Source organism: Schistocerca gregaria, chromosome 1 (genome assembly GCF_023897955.1).
Source record: "Schistocerca gregaria isolate iqSchGreg1 chromosome 1, iqSchGreg1.2, whole genome shotgun sequence".
NCBI classification, from domain to species: domain Eukaryota; kingdom Metazoa; phylum Arthropoda; class Insecta; order Orthoptera; family Acrididae; genus Schistocerca; species Schistocerca gregaria.
The window spans coordinates 140,979,424-140,996,277 of NC_064920.1; the positions used below are offsets into that span (position 1 = coordinate 140,979,424).

A 16,854-nucleotide genomic window follows, 5' to 3' on the forward strand; every position below is an offset into this window, starting at 1 on the left:
TGTACGATTTACACCTGTCCTTTCAACTAAATGTCTCACATATTTAATTTTAAAAGTAGGTTATTATTCATCATAGTCTTTGGAATATTGATGAGGCGAACAATTAGGTGGTCAAGATTTATGCAGTTTGTTTATTTACATGATTAATTATATTCAAAGTGGTAAAGATTTATGCAGTTTGTTTATTTACATGATTAATTAAATTCAAAATTGATATAATAGAAATTTTAAGATGTACCTTTTAAGATTCGTTTTTTGTCTATTTATTTTTGTCATATTATTTTTCTTATAATACTTAAAAATGATATAATTAGAGGACAATACTGAAGTTATTCAGGAAATATTTCCATTTTTGGGTATATATTATAAATATGAAAATATGGTTTTTACAGTGAAAATGGTATATTTTTGAAGTGCTGCCCTAACTTCGTTCTGTTTTCTAGGTAGGACAGGACTTGCGATGAAAGGCGCTACATATGGTGATTTTCGCTGACTTTCAGCGGCCATGGAGGAGAGTTCGCTACTGGGTCCCAGCGCCGTGGGCGTGCGGCACCTGGGTCTGTGGGCGGCGCCGGGGGACACGGGGCCCCCTGGGGGGTCGCTGCGGCTGGCGCTGGTGGTGGCCGCGCACCTCGGCCTCTTCTCCACCTCCACCGCCAACCTCGTCATGGACACGCCGGACGACCTGGAGGTGCTCACCATCAACGCCTTCGCCTGCATGACCACACTCGGGATGATCGTCAAGGTCACAACCACTTTCTGGCTGATGTTACTACCATAAAGCATTTTCAAAGCCAAGGCGATTCTCCTGCAATCTGGTAACAGCAACTCACCCTGTTCGGAAACACATTTGTGTTGGATGTAAGTGCATAAACTGAAAAACCCAGCACCAACAAAGAAAAGGAGTGAGAGAAGGATGTAGTTTATCTCCGATTCCATAGGCTGATCAATCGTGAATGCAAAACGCTTTCACGGCGTGCGACCGCCCGACAAGGGCGTATGTCGTGCCCGTGGTGTGGGTGACAGGATGTCCACAGTAAGTACACTACTGGCCATTGAAATTGCTACACCATAAAGATGACGTGTTACAGACACGAAATTTAACCGACAGTAAGAAGATGCTGTGGTATGCAAATTATTAGCTTTTCAGAACATTCACACAGGGTTGGCGCCGGTGTCGACACCTATAACCTGCTGACGTGGGGAACGTTTCCAAACGGTTTCCCCTACACAAACAGCAGTTGACCGGCGTTGCCTGGTGAAACGTTGTTGTGATGCCTCGTGTAAGGAAGAGAAATGCGTACCATCACGTTTCCGACTTTGATAAAGATCGGTTTAACGTATTGCGACATTGCTGCTCGCGTTGTTTGAGATCCAATGACTGTTAGAAGAATTTGGAATCAGTGGGATCAGGAGGGTAATACGGAACGCTGTGCTGGGTCCCTACGGCCTCGTATCACTAGCAGTAGAGATGACAGGCATCTAATTCTCATGGCTGTAACGGATCGTGCAGCCACGTCTCGATCCCCGAGTCAACAGATGGGGACGTTTGCAAGACAACAACCATCTGCACGAACAGTTCGACGACGTTTGCAGCAGCATGGTTTTTTTTCGGATGAATCCAGGTTCTGTTGATAGCATCATGATGGTCGCATCCATGTTTGGCGACATTGGAAGAGTGTAATCGTCATCGCCATACTGGGGTTATCACCCGGCGTGATGGTATGGAGTGCCATTCGTGACACGACTTGGTCACTTCTTGTTCGCACTGACGACACTTTGAACGGTGGACGTTACATTTCAGATGTGTTACGACCCGTGGCTCTACCCTTCATTCGATCCCTGCGGCGAAACCCTTCATTTCAGCCGGATAATGCACGACCACATGTTGCAGGTCCTGTACAGGCCTTTCCTGATACAGAAAATGTTCTACTGCTGCCCCGATCAGCACATTCTCCAGATCTCTCACCAGTTGAAAACGTCTGGTGAATGGTGGCCGAGCAACTGGCTCGTCACAATACGCCAGTCACTACTGTTGAATAACTGTGGTATCGTGTTGAAGCGCAAGGGCAGCTGTATCTGTACACGCCATCCAAGCTCTGTTTGACTCAATGCCCGGGCGTATCAAGGCTGTTATTACGGCCAGAGGTGATTGTTCTGGGTACTGATTTCTCAGAATCTATGCACCGAAATTGCGTGAAAATGTAATCACATGTCAGTTCTAGTATAATATATTTGTCCAATGAATACCCGTTTATCATCCGCATTTCTTCTTCTTTTAATGGCCAGTAGTGTATTAGTCGGCTGCAGTGCTATTTCACGTGGGAGAGAGAGGGCTTTGGTCAGTTTCTCTTCAGTTTTTATCGTGATATTCCACGTGGATATGTTGAAACACTCGATAGTATATGCACAACTCTTTGACATAGTTCACAGAGCGGTGTGTTTTCCTTAGCATTGTACTTGTTAATTGAAACGTCACCACGTGTTTCCGGTAACGGCCACGCGAGGTCGAGTGCAACAATGCCAAGTAAAGTCAGGTAATGTAGTACGGTTTGGCGGATAAGTTATTTCAAAGACAGATAACATAAACACTTAAAATGAATAGTTAATTATTCACGTATATTTAGCAAGGATAGACTGGAACTGATTCCCTCCGTTGTTCAAGCATTCCTGACACCTGCTTAGGCACTTGCTCATTACACTCTGCGTTTCCCTCTGAGAAATGGCAGCAGTTTCTTGACGAATGTTAGTTTAAGTTAATCTAAAGTGTGTGGAACTGATTTGTACACTTTCTGTTTTAATAGCTTCCAGAGAGAAAATTGCAGTGGGTTACAACGGGGGAATGAGGAGGCCATATGCCGTTAGTGATAACTCTGTCTTGAAACACGTCATGATTTCCCTGTAATGAGAAATTGACTGTGTGTGCCGTTGCAGAATCCTGCAGATAGATCGCGAAAGCCAAATTAGCTGGAAAATGGGTACAAAACGTTTTCCACATATCTCTCGCTGTTTATTGTTTCCTGAAAAAAAATAAAAACAGGACTTATTACTCTCTCGCCGCTAATGTCGCATCACACTTCTATTGTTTGATCATGCAGAGGTGCCTTGATTATTACGCTCGGCTTCTCGGAACTCTATGGTCAGTTTGTGAATTAGCGTATCTATTCTGGTGCAACCATGATTCGCCCGAAAATATAGATTAGGCTCAATTTCTACGTGACGCTCCCTTTTCAAAATGCATTCACAAAACCGCAACCTTTTTGTAAAGTCATCCAGTTTAAGTTCTTACAGTGCAGTTATTTTATAGGGAACTTCAGTAACTTTATAGCCATTTGAACGGAGACATAGGATATTTCCATTGCTAAGAAAGATGTGGAACTGATTTTCTAGGAGACCTTCCCAGAACATGCTCAGTGCTATCCAGAGTTTCCTGTGTGAGTACTATATGTCGTTGTCTGTGTTTCCTGTCACGAAAACTTGCCTTTTCACGAAATTTATTTATTATTCGATGAATCGTACTCCGATAAAGAACTTGAACATCAGGAAATTCCTCTTGAAATAATCTCCTTACTGCTCGCATTGATTCTGTACTCAGGTATGAATCATACATGAATACTCTTTGGCAGATAGAATACTTGTATTTCACCATTTCACTCCAAACACTTTCACTCAATACACTGTATTGCATCGCCTAACAAACACCTACCTGCACAAGATTTTTACGCGACCAAAGACCTCGCAGCGGAGGTAAAATATCGAGTACACTCCCCGACAGCGTTGTCGCCAGCTGGCTTCCAGCGGGAGATAAAATCCGACTCAGGTGGTTGCAATAAAGAGTGATCACCCTTTAATGTCTACATCGACAATGTAGATTTGTAAATGGAGTCTTAAACACGGTCGTGCAGCAGAATTACTTCAAGTACGGTGAAACTTATAGTGAAACACTTATCAGAAACAAAATACATAAATATATGTGTTAGGGTAACATGTTAAGGGCAATAATGTTCCTGAATTGCATCAATGACTGTCCCAGTAGAGTACACCAAACGGAAAAAATTATCTTAGCCGATAATAGCAATATTATAGTCAATCAGAAAACAAGAGAACTCCATGCAGAAAAAACTAATGAAATCCTCAAGGAAGCTTACACTTGGTCAGTGTGCAATAACGTGGTATTGAACAAAAAGAAAACAAATGGCATGATATTCAGTTTGAGGAAGGAAAATGATAGTGTTAAAATAAATGCAGGCTGTGTAACAAACAAACTTTCAGGGAATGAACACTGATTCTTAGTTGAAGAGGTGTGAACACATTAAATCATTTGCAAACACAGTGCCAACAGCATGTTGTGCCCTTAAAGTCCAGTCATCAGAGTGTAAAAGCCGGCGTCTCTGAGTTAGGTACTCTTCATATGTACAGTTAATTCTTAGCTATGAAATTCTTCTTTGGGACACAAATGCTCAAAGAATGAAAACAGTTTTCCAACTACAGGAAAGGGACATAAGACTATCATCCAAAAATAGTAGTCGGGTACATTGTAAATATGTATTCAACACAGCGGCGATTTTAACTACACATTGTGAGTACACTTACCAGTCAGTTGTGCACATCAAAAATAACATTGATTATTAGTCCACAAACAGCTTTGATATGATCATACAACAAGATCTGGACTGAACTTACATTCACCAGGAGAGAATGAACATCAAATTCAAAATACCCATTTTAACCAAGAAAAAAATTGTACAATACACAGCCTGGGAAAATTAAAGGTATTACTAAAAAGAACCTACTAAGAATACTGTTATAAAATTACATATTAAACAATATATTCTATGCAGTAATATGACATGCCATTATATTTCAATCTTGTCACAATTTATGGATTTTTCTTGGCAGTTATCGATTTATGTAATAACTTAAGTTTAAGCATGTATGGCATGTGACATATTTAAGATAATTGTTCTAACGTTGACGATGGTTTAGAACCGAAACGAGAAGCAAAATAAAAATAAACATTATTACATACAGCTCCATGTTACACATTTTTAAAAATCAGTGCATGCTGTTGACCATCACCTAAGCGAGATGTTCAGTACTGTGACTGTTAGAAACTCTGAGCTTCATAAATTACGGGGGCCCTGGTCCGAAAACGACCGAGTCGAAAGTTGTAAGCGAAAATCGTGCATGATCAAAGTATGTGATGTTCTTGTGCGATTCTAGGCGGATGAGGATGTGTCTGTGGCGGCTGAGATCCTGTGTGGCGTTGAGTTCAGTCCTCTTGAAGTTATCTATTGTTATGTCTTCATTACAGGATCCCGTAGAACATGAGCAGCAGTATCCTGGAAAGACAGGCTGCAGTCCTGATATGCCCATATCGAGCCACTGTCGAATTCCGACGCGTGCTGGTAGATGTCTCTACTTATTATGTGAAGGGTGACACCATCTTCCCACAAACAATTAAAATTCAAGTGAAGAGTGTAGATGGAGTTACTTCTAACCATTTTGCAGGGCTACTTTGCAGGGTTTTGCTGAATTAGTAATCATTTGCATATCTGAGCCTGTGCTACACTTCTGTCAATTTGACCTTTGTTGCAGCCTGCCTTCATGGTGCTGCAATTTTATGGGTAGAAGGATATATCATTTTCTGTCCAGAACACATAGTGAAAGCACCTGTGAGCTACTATTGTGTTAATGTTACTTAACAACGAACGACTCACAAAAATTTTTCAAACCATACGGAATATTTTACAGATGGTATTATATATATGATACATAAGGACTTAAGCAGTACAATGACACCCACAACTTTGCAGCTTCATTTTCCTTTATTTAAAATTTTAAATAATAAAAAACATATTTCTCAGATTTTCTGTACATTTCAAGATAGATCAAAATACACACTTGGTATCACAACTTCTAACAATGAAAATCGCACACTCCATCTTTCGGCTAATGATACAGCAATCTGTTGAGATGTTCAACAAAAAATATGCTGTATCGGTTGCAAAATGGTTTTTTATTTATTTAATTTGTGACATCACTTAGAACTTCCGGGCTATTAGGCCGTGGTCCATGTATAAAACTTTCTCCGAACGTTTCCTCTCCAACTGTGGGAGATATCTTCAGAGATAAAATGGCTACCTGCTACAAGAACTCAAAGGAGCGGTGATTATTTAGGCGGTGTAGAGGGCAGCACAGTCTATCACGTGACTCGGCTACGATATTATCACTCGTATTGCTAACAATCTCAGTTGAAAGTAATCGATCGTCATCCTTACGTTGCAACGTCGACATCCAATTTTTGCCTAATTTGACACCTTCCTCTTTTCTATTGAAATTATTATGGTGCTTATAGCTCTCAGTAGCCTCTCTGTACATACGCGGATGATAATGCGATACGACACTCGTTTCAGTGAATTTTATTTCGTGATCAGCTTCTTGGTAAAGATGTTCCACGACGGCAGATTTATCCGTGTGCCCTAGGCGACAATTTCTCTTGTGTTCAACGAGACGGATGTTACACTTCTTTTCGTGGTAACAGTCTCAACCAATCCACAACTACAAGGAATTTTATCTACACCATGTGCAACCAAACGATGTCGTATACCTTTTGCGGGTCTTAAATATTCTTTTATCTTGCTAGAGGGTCTGAAGGTAGTTTCTACACCATACTTGCTCAACACTTTCTCTCTGCGATCTGTAATCGTACTGATGAACGGAAGGAAAACTTTCGCTTTGGGCGTCCTTCATTCCTCAACTGTCCTGATTCTCTCGATAGAGCAAAGTGCTCTATCTTTCTTCTGGCCAGAATATCCATTCTTCTTGAATGTCGACAGCAGATGTTAAACCTCATCTTTTAAGTAAGTCGGTTCACAAATTTTGTGCACCTTATCTACCAACGTTTTAATCACCCCTCGTTTCTGTCTGGGGTGGTGGTCAGAATCTTTATGCAAGTAACGATCAGTATGCGTGGCTTTTCTGTATATTCTATGGCCCAAAGTCCCGTCCCCTCGCTTGATAACAAACAAATTCAAGAAATTCAGCTGGCCGTTATTCTTCGTCTCCATACTAAATTGTATTTTCGGACTGATGCTGTTGAGCTGTATCAGAAAGGCATCCAAATCCCCTGCACCGTGTGTCTGTACTACGAAAGTACCTTAGACATGTCGGTACCACCTGTCTGGTCTTTTTCTGACAATGTGCAGCACCTGTTGTTCAAAGTTTTACGTAAATAAATTGGCAACGGCTGTACTAAGAGGACTGCCCATAGCCACTCCATCAATACGTTCATGAAAATCGTTATTGTATTAAAAATAGGTCGTGATGAGGCACGGTCTGAATACCTCCACAGTATCTGCTGGAAAAGTATAAGCCATACCTGAGATACCTTCGTTCACTGGAAACATGGTAAATAAGGACACGACATAAAAACTAACAAGGCTATCACCTTTGCCCACGCGTATTTCTTTTAATATGTCAGTGAAATGATATGAATTTTTAATATGACCATCAGTTCCACCAACATAAGGTTGCAGCAATGAGGCAATGTGTATAGCTAATTCGTGGGTGGGAGACCCTATTGCAGTTACAATAGGCCTCAAAGGAATCTGTGGTTTGTGTACCTTGGGCGGTCTATAGAGCCTAGGTGGGTGAAACATTTTGCAGGGCAGCTTCTTACCGTCAGAGAAGAAGACTCTTTCACTAGTCGATTAGTGATTTTTAATATCTTTGAGTCGGATCCTCCAGAAGTTTTTTTGTAATTGGTGGGATCCAAAATATTATTGATCTTTTCATGATAATCCCCACTCCTCATCAGGACCGCGGCATTACCCTTGTCTGTGGTAAGAACGATACCGTTTTTGTTCAAATGGCTCTGAGCACTATGAGACTTAACTTTTGAGGTCATCAGCCCCCGAGAACTTAGAACTACTTAAACCTAATTAACATAAGGACATCACACACATCAATGCCCAGGGCAGGATTCGAACCTGCGACCGTAGCGGTCGCGCGGTTCCAGACTGTAGCGCCTAGAACCGATCGGCCACCTCGGCCGGCCCGTTTTTGTCTGGATTGATATCCCTCAGCGCCTTCCTTTGTGCTTGTGACAAATGTTAGCAATACTAGTGATAATCACGTAGCCGACGTCACGTGAAATACTGTGGTGCCTACACCGCCTATATCATCGGCGCTCTCTCGAGTTCTGGTTGCAGTTTGGCATTTTACTTCCGAAAATGTCTCCCGCAGTCGGAGAGGAAACGTTAGGAGAAAGTTTTATACATCGACCACGATATTTAAATTGTGAATGGAAAACAGATACCATTGGAAGAATCCTAAGAAATGTAAATGATCCACGACATAAGTGGCTTATGAAACGCGCGTTTAGGTCAATTGTCGATTATTCTAGACACAATGGCACACTTACCAGGTAGGATTAACAGAGCAGACAGAGAACATTCAAAGAATAACGGCGCATTTCGTCACTGGTTCGTTTAGTGAGCGCAAGAGCCTTACGCAGATACTCACCGAACTCCAGTGGCAAACTTTACAGAAAGGTGTCACGCATCACGGAGAGGTTTATCGTTAAAATCCGAAAGCGTACATACCACTCAAGACTCCGATAATATATTACTTAGACCGACATATTTCCAAAAGTGGCAATAAAAACAAACTCAGAGAAAATAGAGCTCATACAGAGACATAGAAATTGGTAATATGGCTTCTCAATTTTTGAAACCATTGGAGGAAGTCGCAACTAAACGAGTATTAAAGAGCGCAGTATCTATGAAACTTGAGACATACCATCAGAAAAAAAGGTCAGCCATTCAGTCCGTAGTAGTAAGGGCAGATAAGTGCAAGAACTATCGCAGTTGACAGGTCATACGTCCAAGTTTCTGACAAAAATAACACCCATAAGAATGGAAAAGAAAATGGCGGACCTGGTAGATGACGATCAGTTTGGACTTAGGAAAGGTACAGGCACAAGAGAGCCAGTTATGAGGTTGTGCTTGATAATGGAAGCAAGACTTCAGAAAAATCAAGGTTTTCCACCCGGAAAAAGCATTCCGCAACATAAAGTGGAATCAAATGTTTAAAATTCTCACGAAAATAGTTGTAAGCTATTGGGAATGACCGGTAATAAACAGTATGTACAACAAACAGGAGGACAAAATAAGTAGAGTAGGTAAAGAACAAAATGTTGAGATGAGAATGGGTATAAGACAGGGGTGTTGTATTTCGTCCGTGTTGTAAACCAAAGAAGCAATGACAGAAATAGGAAAAAAATTGAGGAATTGGACTAAAATTCAGAGTTAATGGATACCAATGATAAGTTTCTCTGATGACATTGCTAACCTAACTAAAAGCGAAGAAGCTGTATAGGACGTGTTGAATGGAATTGTCTACGTACTACAGAATACGGACTGACAGTAAACTGAAGAAATACGAAAGTAACAACGAGTAGCAGAAATTAGATTAACGATAAACTTAAAATTTAAATTGGGGATCACAAAGCAGACGAAGTGACAGAATTCTGCTACCTTGCAAGCAAAATGACTTATCACGGACAAAGCGAGGGGGACGTAAAAAGTAGACGACTTCAGGCAATGAAGGCACTCCTGGACGAAAGAAGTCACTCATACGAATCGTAGACCTTCATTTGAGGAAGATATTTCTGCGAATGTAAATTTGGAGATCAGCATTCTACGGAAATCAGTAATGGACTGTGGGGGAAACCAGAACAGAAGAGAACCAAATTGTTTTACGTTCGGTGCCTCAGAAGAATGTTGAAAAGTAGATGGGCTGGTAAGATAAAGAATAAGTAATATTTTCCGTGGTACCTGATGAAACTGTACGGCAGTGAGCGATAGTCGTCAAATAATTTTTGCTCTAGAGCCAGTGCTGACATTGTGTGTAGCTACCTAGGACTGGGTATGTACCGATCTTATTATTAATTGGTAGCGTACGTAATGTAGGATGTTGTGAGGTCAGATTAGCTATAGTAAGGGTGCGACAAGTTGGCCGGCGGCCCCCAGCACTGGTCGTTTAAAGTCTGAATCGTTCAGAACACTTCGTCTTTACTATTCTCTGCTTCCTGTTGCTGCCATTTACAGCGATACCAGTGTCCTGACTAAGGGTTGTGCTGCCTGTGTGAGCGAATGAGTAACTGATAAATAACAGTAACTGCACTTAGGCTTAAATTTAACTGCATTGTACAATTAGAGACATGATCACAAATGTTTCCTAAATGTTTTGAATGTCGTTTTTCTTTTACTCTTTGTGTTGTATTACAGCATCCATAATTTTATTTCATATTCCTTGGTACAACTACGTAACGTATGTGAAGGTCACCGTCTCTTTAAGGCAGTTGACGAATCCATGTTACTTCCGTTTGAATTTTACACTTCATCTGACACTCGGTGCAAGGCACCCACGCCCACGAGTTGTCAGCGCTGGAAGGCTAATAATAAAACATCCCAACTCTCACATCCGCTAATATGGCAGCGGCCGCGCTACTTGAGGAAAGCGTCAACTTTGCTAAGCTCACAACCGAAATTCAGCAACGTCAATTAAAATTAAGTACATCTTAAAATATTACTGGCTCTGTTACAATTTTTTGTGTAAAAAAATGTAAATGTCGTGCGGCTAGGGCCTCGCGTCGCGCAGACCGTTTGCCGCGTCGAAGTCTTTCGATTTGACGCCACTTCAGCGACTTGCGCATCAATGGGAATGAAATTGTGATGATTAGAACAACACGAAACGCAGTTTAAAAAAAAAGGTTCAAATGGCTCTGAGCACTATGGGACTTACCATTTGAGGTCATCAATCCCCTAGACTTACAACTACTTAAACCTAACTAACCTATGGACATCACAAACATCAATGCCCGAGGCAGCATTCGAACCTGCGACCGTAGCGGTCGCGCGGTTCCAGACTGTAGCGCCTAGAACCGCTCGGCCACTCCGGCCGGCTACCCAGTTCCTAATCGGAGAAAAACTCCAACCCAGCCGGGAATCGAACCCGTGCCTTTAGGATTGACATTCTGTCGTGCTGGCCACTCAGTTACCGGGGGCAGTCAACAATTTTTGATACTGAGTAAGAGAACTACCCTCTTAATAGGCTCTTAGCGTTAGCTGACGTTTATAGATTCGGCATTTAGCTGCCAAACACATCCATACATATTTAAAAAAAATGGATGTACGTATGCACAGTGAATCGCACCAAAACTTGCACAGCAAATATTGCGGGTACAGAGAAAGTTTTACTGACGTGCGGTTTTCACGGTATGGATTGGTAGTCAGTTGTTCATTTCGCTGCCCAGTCAGCAGGATGTGCCGGCTTGTGTGGCCGAGCGGTTCTAGGCGCTTCAGTCTGGAACCGCGCGACCGCTACGGTCACAGGTTCGAATCTTCCCTTGGGCATGGATGTGTGTGATGTCCTTAGGGTGGTTAGGTTTAAGTAGTTCTAAGTTCTACGGGACTGATGACAACAGCTGTAAAGTCCCATAGTGCTCAGAGCCATTTGAACCAACGGGATGTAATACACTCCTGGAAATGGAAAAAAGAACACATTGACACCGGTGTGTCAGACCCTCCATACTTGCTCCGGACACTGCGAGAGGGCTGTACAAGCAATGATCACACGCACGGCACAGCGGACACACCAGGAACCGCGGTGTTAGCCGTCGAATGGCGCTAGCTGCGCAGCATTTGTGCACCGCCGCCGTCAGTGTCAGCCAGTTTGCCGTGGCATACGGAGCTCATTCGCAGTCTTTAACTCTGGTAGCATGCCGCGACAGCGTGGACGTGAACCGTATGTGTTGACGGACTTTGAGCGAGGGTGTATAGTGGCCATGCGGGAGGCCGGGTGGACGTACCGCCGAATTGCTCAACACGTGGGCCGTGAGGTCTCCACAGTACATCGATGTTGTCGCCAGTGGTGGGCGGAAGGTGCACGTGCCCGTCGACCTGGGACGGACCGCAGCGACGCACGGATGCACGCCAAGACCGTAGGATCCTACGCAGTGCCGTACGGGACCGCACCGCCACTTCCCAGCAAATTAGGGACACTGTTGCTTCTCGGGTATCGGCGAGGACCATTCGCAACCGTCGCCATGAAGCTGGACTACGGTCCCGCACACCGTTAGGCCGTCTTCCGCTCACGCCCCAACATCGTGCAGCCCGCCTCCAGTGGTGTCGCGACAGGCGTGAATGGAGGGACGAATGGAGACGTGTCATCTTCAGCGATGAGAGTCGCTTCTGCCTTGGTGTCAATGATGGTCGTATGCGTGTTTGGCGCCGTGCAGGTGACCGCCACAATCAGGACTGCATACGACCGAGGCACACAAGGCCAACACCCAGCATCATGGTGTGGGGAGCGATCTCCTACACTGGCCGTACACTTCTGGTGATCGTCGAGGGGACACTAAATACTGCACGATACATCCAAACCGTCATCGAACCCATCGTCCTACCATTCCTAGATCGGCAAGGGAACTTGCTGTTCCAACAGGACAATGCACGTCCGCATGTATCCCGTGCCACCCAATGTGCTCTAGAAGGTGTAAGTCAACTACCCTGGCCAGCAAGATCTCCGGATCTGTCCCCCATTGAGCATGTTTGGGACTGGATGAAGCGTCGTCTCACGCGGTCTGCACGTACAGCACGAACGCTGGTCCATCTGGGGCGCCAGGTGGAAATGGCATGGCAAGCCGTTCCACAGGACTGCATCCAGCATCTCTACGATCGTCTCCATGGGAGAATAGCAGCCTGCATTGCTGCGAAAGGTGGAAGTACACTGTACTAGTGCCGACATTGTGCATGCTCTGTTGCCTGTGTCTATGTGCCTGTGGTTCTGTCAGTGTGATCATGTGATGTATCTGACCCCAGGAATGTGTCAATAAAGTTTCCCCTTCCTGGGACAATGAATTCATGGTGTTCTTATTTCAATTTCCAGGAGTGTAATATTAGAATGTGAATTTTTTGCTCAGGCATAGACTTCTTTAAATGGATCAATGTCTATTGCCATTAGCAAACTGAACTTGGGAGGAATTAGAATGTCAATGGTGCAGCAGAATTCTAGTGCAAGTCGTTTACGGGATATCGTATTTCGAAAAGTTCCCCTATCGACACTTGTACAATACCTGTGGTAACACATAATAAAGCACAACACATGTTCAACTACACTCATGCTCGTAAATTAAGGATTATTGCAGAATGTGGTGCCACACAACGTAGCACTGTACAAAACTGGCGCTAATATCATAGGTACATAGGGAACACACACGACACAGATCTGTAAGTCCGCAGTATTGGTGATAAGTTGAGAAAATCGTCCCGAAACACATCTGCTAGAACATGCCACTGTTTCCTGCGCATGTACCCTGACATCAATATGAAATATGATCACCATGCACACGTACACAGGCCGCACAACTGGTTGGCATACTCTGGATCAGGCGGTCGAGCAGCTGCTCCGTATAGCCTCCCATTCTTGCTCCAGTGTCTGTCGGAGTTCCTGAAGTGACGTAGGGGATTGAAGACGCGCAGCGATACATCGACCGAGGGCATTCTAGACGTGTTCAATGGGGTTTATGTCTGGAGAACAGGCAGGCCACTCCATTCACCTGATATCTTCTGTTTCAAGGTACTCCTCCACGATGGTATCGTTATCATCCATCAGGAGGAAGGTGGGACCTATGCACCCCTGAAAAGGCGGACATACTGGCGCAAAATGACGTCCCGATACACCTGACCTGTTACAGTTCCTCTGTCAAACTCATGCAGGGGTGTACGTGCAGCAGTCATAATCCCAACCTACATCATCAAACCACAACCTCCATATACGTCCTTTTCAAGGACATTAATGGGTTGGTATCTGGTTCCTGGTTCACGCCAGATTAAAAACCGGCGAGAATCACTGTTCAGACTATACCTGGACTCGTCTGTGAAGTGAACCTCGGACCATTGTTCCAATGACACCAGGCTTTACGGGCTCTCCTGTGACCAGGGGTCAGTGGAATGCACCTTGCACGTCTCCGGGCGAATAAACCATGTCTGTTCAGTCGTCTGCAGATTGTGTGCCTGGAGACAACTGTTCCAGTGGCTGCGGTAAGGTGCCGAGCAAGGCTACCTGCAGTACTCCGTGGCCGCCTGCGGGCACTGATGGTGAGATATCGCTCTTCTTGTGGTGTTGTACACTGTGGACGTCCCGTACTGTAGCGCCTGGACACGGAGGGTCCATGCTGCGACCTACTGTGTTTGACCAGCCTCCAGTCGCCCTAGTATTCTACCCCTCATAACGTCATCAATATGTGTTCTTTGAGCCATTTTCAACACACCGTCACCATTAGTACGTCTGAAAACGTCTGCACACTTACTCACTGCACCGTTCTCTGTCATGCACCCCCACACCTCTGCGTATGTGGACTGCCGCCAGCGCCACTGTGCGACGACCGCAGGACAAATGCACCGCATGGTCATACCCAGAAGTGGTTTAAGCCCGCAAACCGCCCACCAGAGCGTTGTTTCACCGTGTATCAGCAATATCCTTAATTTATGAGCGTGAGTGCAGTTATGTGGTTTCCGACTAGTAACGAGACAATTCACCGTCATACCAGCAGTGGCAATACACGCTTCGCTTCCAGTCTGGTATGGAACGACTGCTGCACAGGTGCTAGCATTTCGGCAGAGATGCCCAAGGACGCCGTAGCAATACGTCTGCATATCATCGGGTGTAGTTGATAAGTCCCTGTAGTAACCGTCATTCAGATTTTCCCACAGAATAAAGTCTAAAGGGGTCAAATCCGGGGGACGGGCCGGCCAAGGTACAGGTCTTCTGCGGCCAATCCAACAATGTGGAAAAGTTCGTGAAGACATGGCGTAGTAGTTCGTGCTCTATGGGCTGGACAGACATCATGTTGGTACCACAGGTTATTCCTAGTTTAGAGTGGAACGTCTCCTAGCATCCGTGGAAGATGCTCTGTTAGGAAGCTGCGATACTTGTGCGCGTTCAGTATTTCGCCTATGAAAAACGATTCTACGAGCTGATGGTTCACTAGCCCACATCACACGTTTATACTTCGTGGATGCTGACGCTCCGCCTGAGGAAGACAACAGGGATTCTCAATAGACCAGCAGTGCATGTTTCGGCGGTTTAACCGCTTCGTCACTAAACGAGAGACAACATACATCTGGAGTGTCCTGTCTTAATGCTCTTGTGCAGAAGTTAACACGATTCTCATAATTGTTTTCATGCAGCTCTTGATGGAGAGAGATGTGGTAGGCATGGCACCTATGTCGATAGAGAATGCCCAGAACATTTGCCTGGCTCATGCCACTTCCTCGTGCGATAGCGTGGTAAGTTACGTGCGGATCAATTGCAACAGCAGCAAGAACAATAATTTCCCTCTCTTCTGTCGTCACTTGCTTCCTTCTGTTGCGTTGTCGTGTTACACTACCGCTTTCACGTAACTGGGTAAAGAGGTAAATAAATAATTGCCGAGATATTGGATACCTAGACTCATACACTGTACAAGAACGAACTGCTTTCTTCCTACACTCTCCATCCACCATGAGCACGTCGGCTATTACTGCACTGGTAAAGCCCGTCGTCCACTCAGAGCCTACTGCTTCAGATGTCGCACATTAACTGACTGGCAAGTCGCAATGCACTCAAGGAGCACACAAGCACACTTTAAGCAAACATAACAACATTGTACCTGGCAATTATGCAGACTAATTGGCACAAACTATTGTCAGTGTGAAAACTTCACTTCAAAATACGATATCTCGTAAAAGACTCCCACTACACTCCTCCAACAGACACCACTGACATTGTAATCAATTCTACTTTTCGTTTGTTGGTGCCAATAAGCATTGTTCCCTTTAAAGAAGGGTGTGTTTACACAAAAAATACATTTTCTAATATGATTACAATCTGCTTCTTGCCTAACAATACGAGCCTCTCTATGAAAACCGCACACCAATAGCATTTTGCATTTCCGCAATATTTGCGGCGCTAATTTTAGGTGATTCACCCTGTAAATGCATGCGTGGATGTATATATGTATGTATGTATGTTCTACATCTCCTCCATATACCACTGAATGTACCTCCAAAATTAAATTTTTCACAGTACATATACGAGGAGATACGACGTAATAAACATCGATGCGCGTGAAATTGAAATGGCTGGGTGAAATCCACCAGGGATACAAGTGAAATACACTCCTGGAAATGGAAAAAAGAACACATTGACACCGGTGTGTCAGACCCACCATACTTGCTCCGGACACTGCGAGAGGGCTGTACAAGCAATGATCACACGCACGGCACAGCGGACACACCAGGAACCGCGGTGTTGGCCGTCGAATGGCGCTAGCTGCGCAGCATTTGTGCACCGCCGCCGTCAGTGTCAGCCAGTTTGCCGTGGCATACGGAGCTCCATCGCAGTCTTTAACACTGGTAGCATGCCGCGACAGCGTGGACGTGAACCATACGTGCAGTTGACGGACTTTGAGCGACGGCGTATAGTGGGCATGTGGGAGGCCGGGTGCACGTACCGCCGAATTGCTCAACACGTGGGGCGTGAGGTCTCCACAGTACATCGATGTTGTCGCCAGTGGTCGGCGGAAGGTGCACGTGCCCGTCGACCTGGGACCGGACCGCAGCGACACTTGGATGCACGCCAAGACCGTAGGATCCTACGCAGTGCCGTAGGGGACCACACCGCCACTTCCCAGCAAATTAGGGACACTGTTGCTCCTGGGGTATCGGCGAGGACCATTCGCAACCGTCTCCATGAAGCTGGACTACGGTCCCGCACACCGTTAGGCCGTCTTCCGCTCACGCCCCA

At 44.7% G+C, this 16,854-nt stretch overlaps 1 protein-coding gene across 1 annotated transcript in view; it reads left to right on the top strand.

Moving 5' to 3' along the window:
- Positions 1–505: 505 nt before the first annotated feature.
- The window catches only part of LOC126334883 (odorant receptor Or2-like), a 105,720-nt gene continuing 89,371 nt past the window's right edge, over positions 506–16,854 (top strand). Inside the window, exon 1 of the mRNA XM_049997585.1 lies at positions 506–745. Coding sequence (XP_049853542.1) covers positions 506–745 — 240 coding nt within the window. The remainder of the gene's footprint in view (positions 746–16,854) is intronic.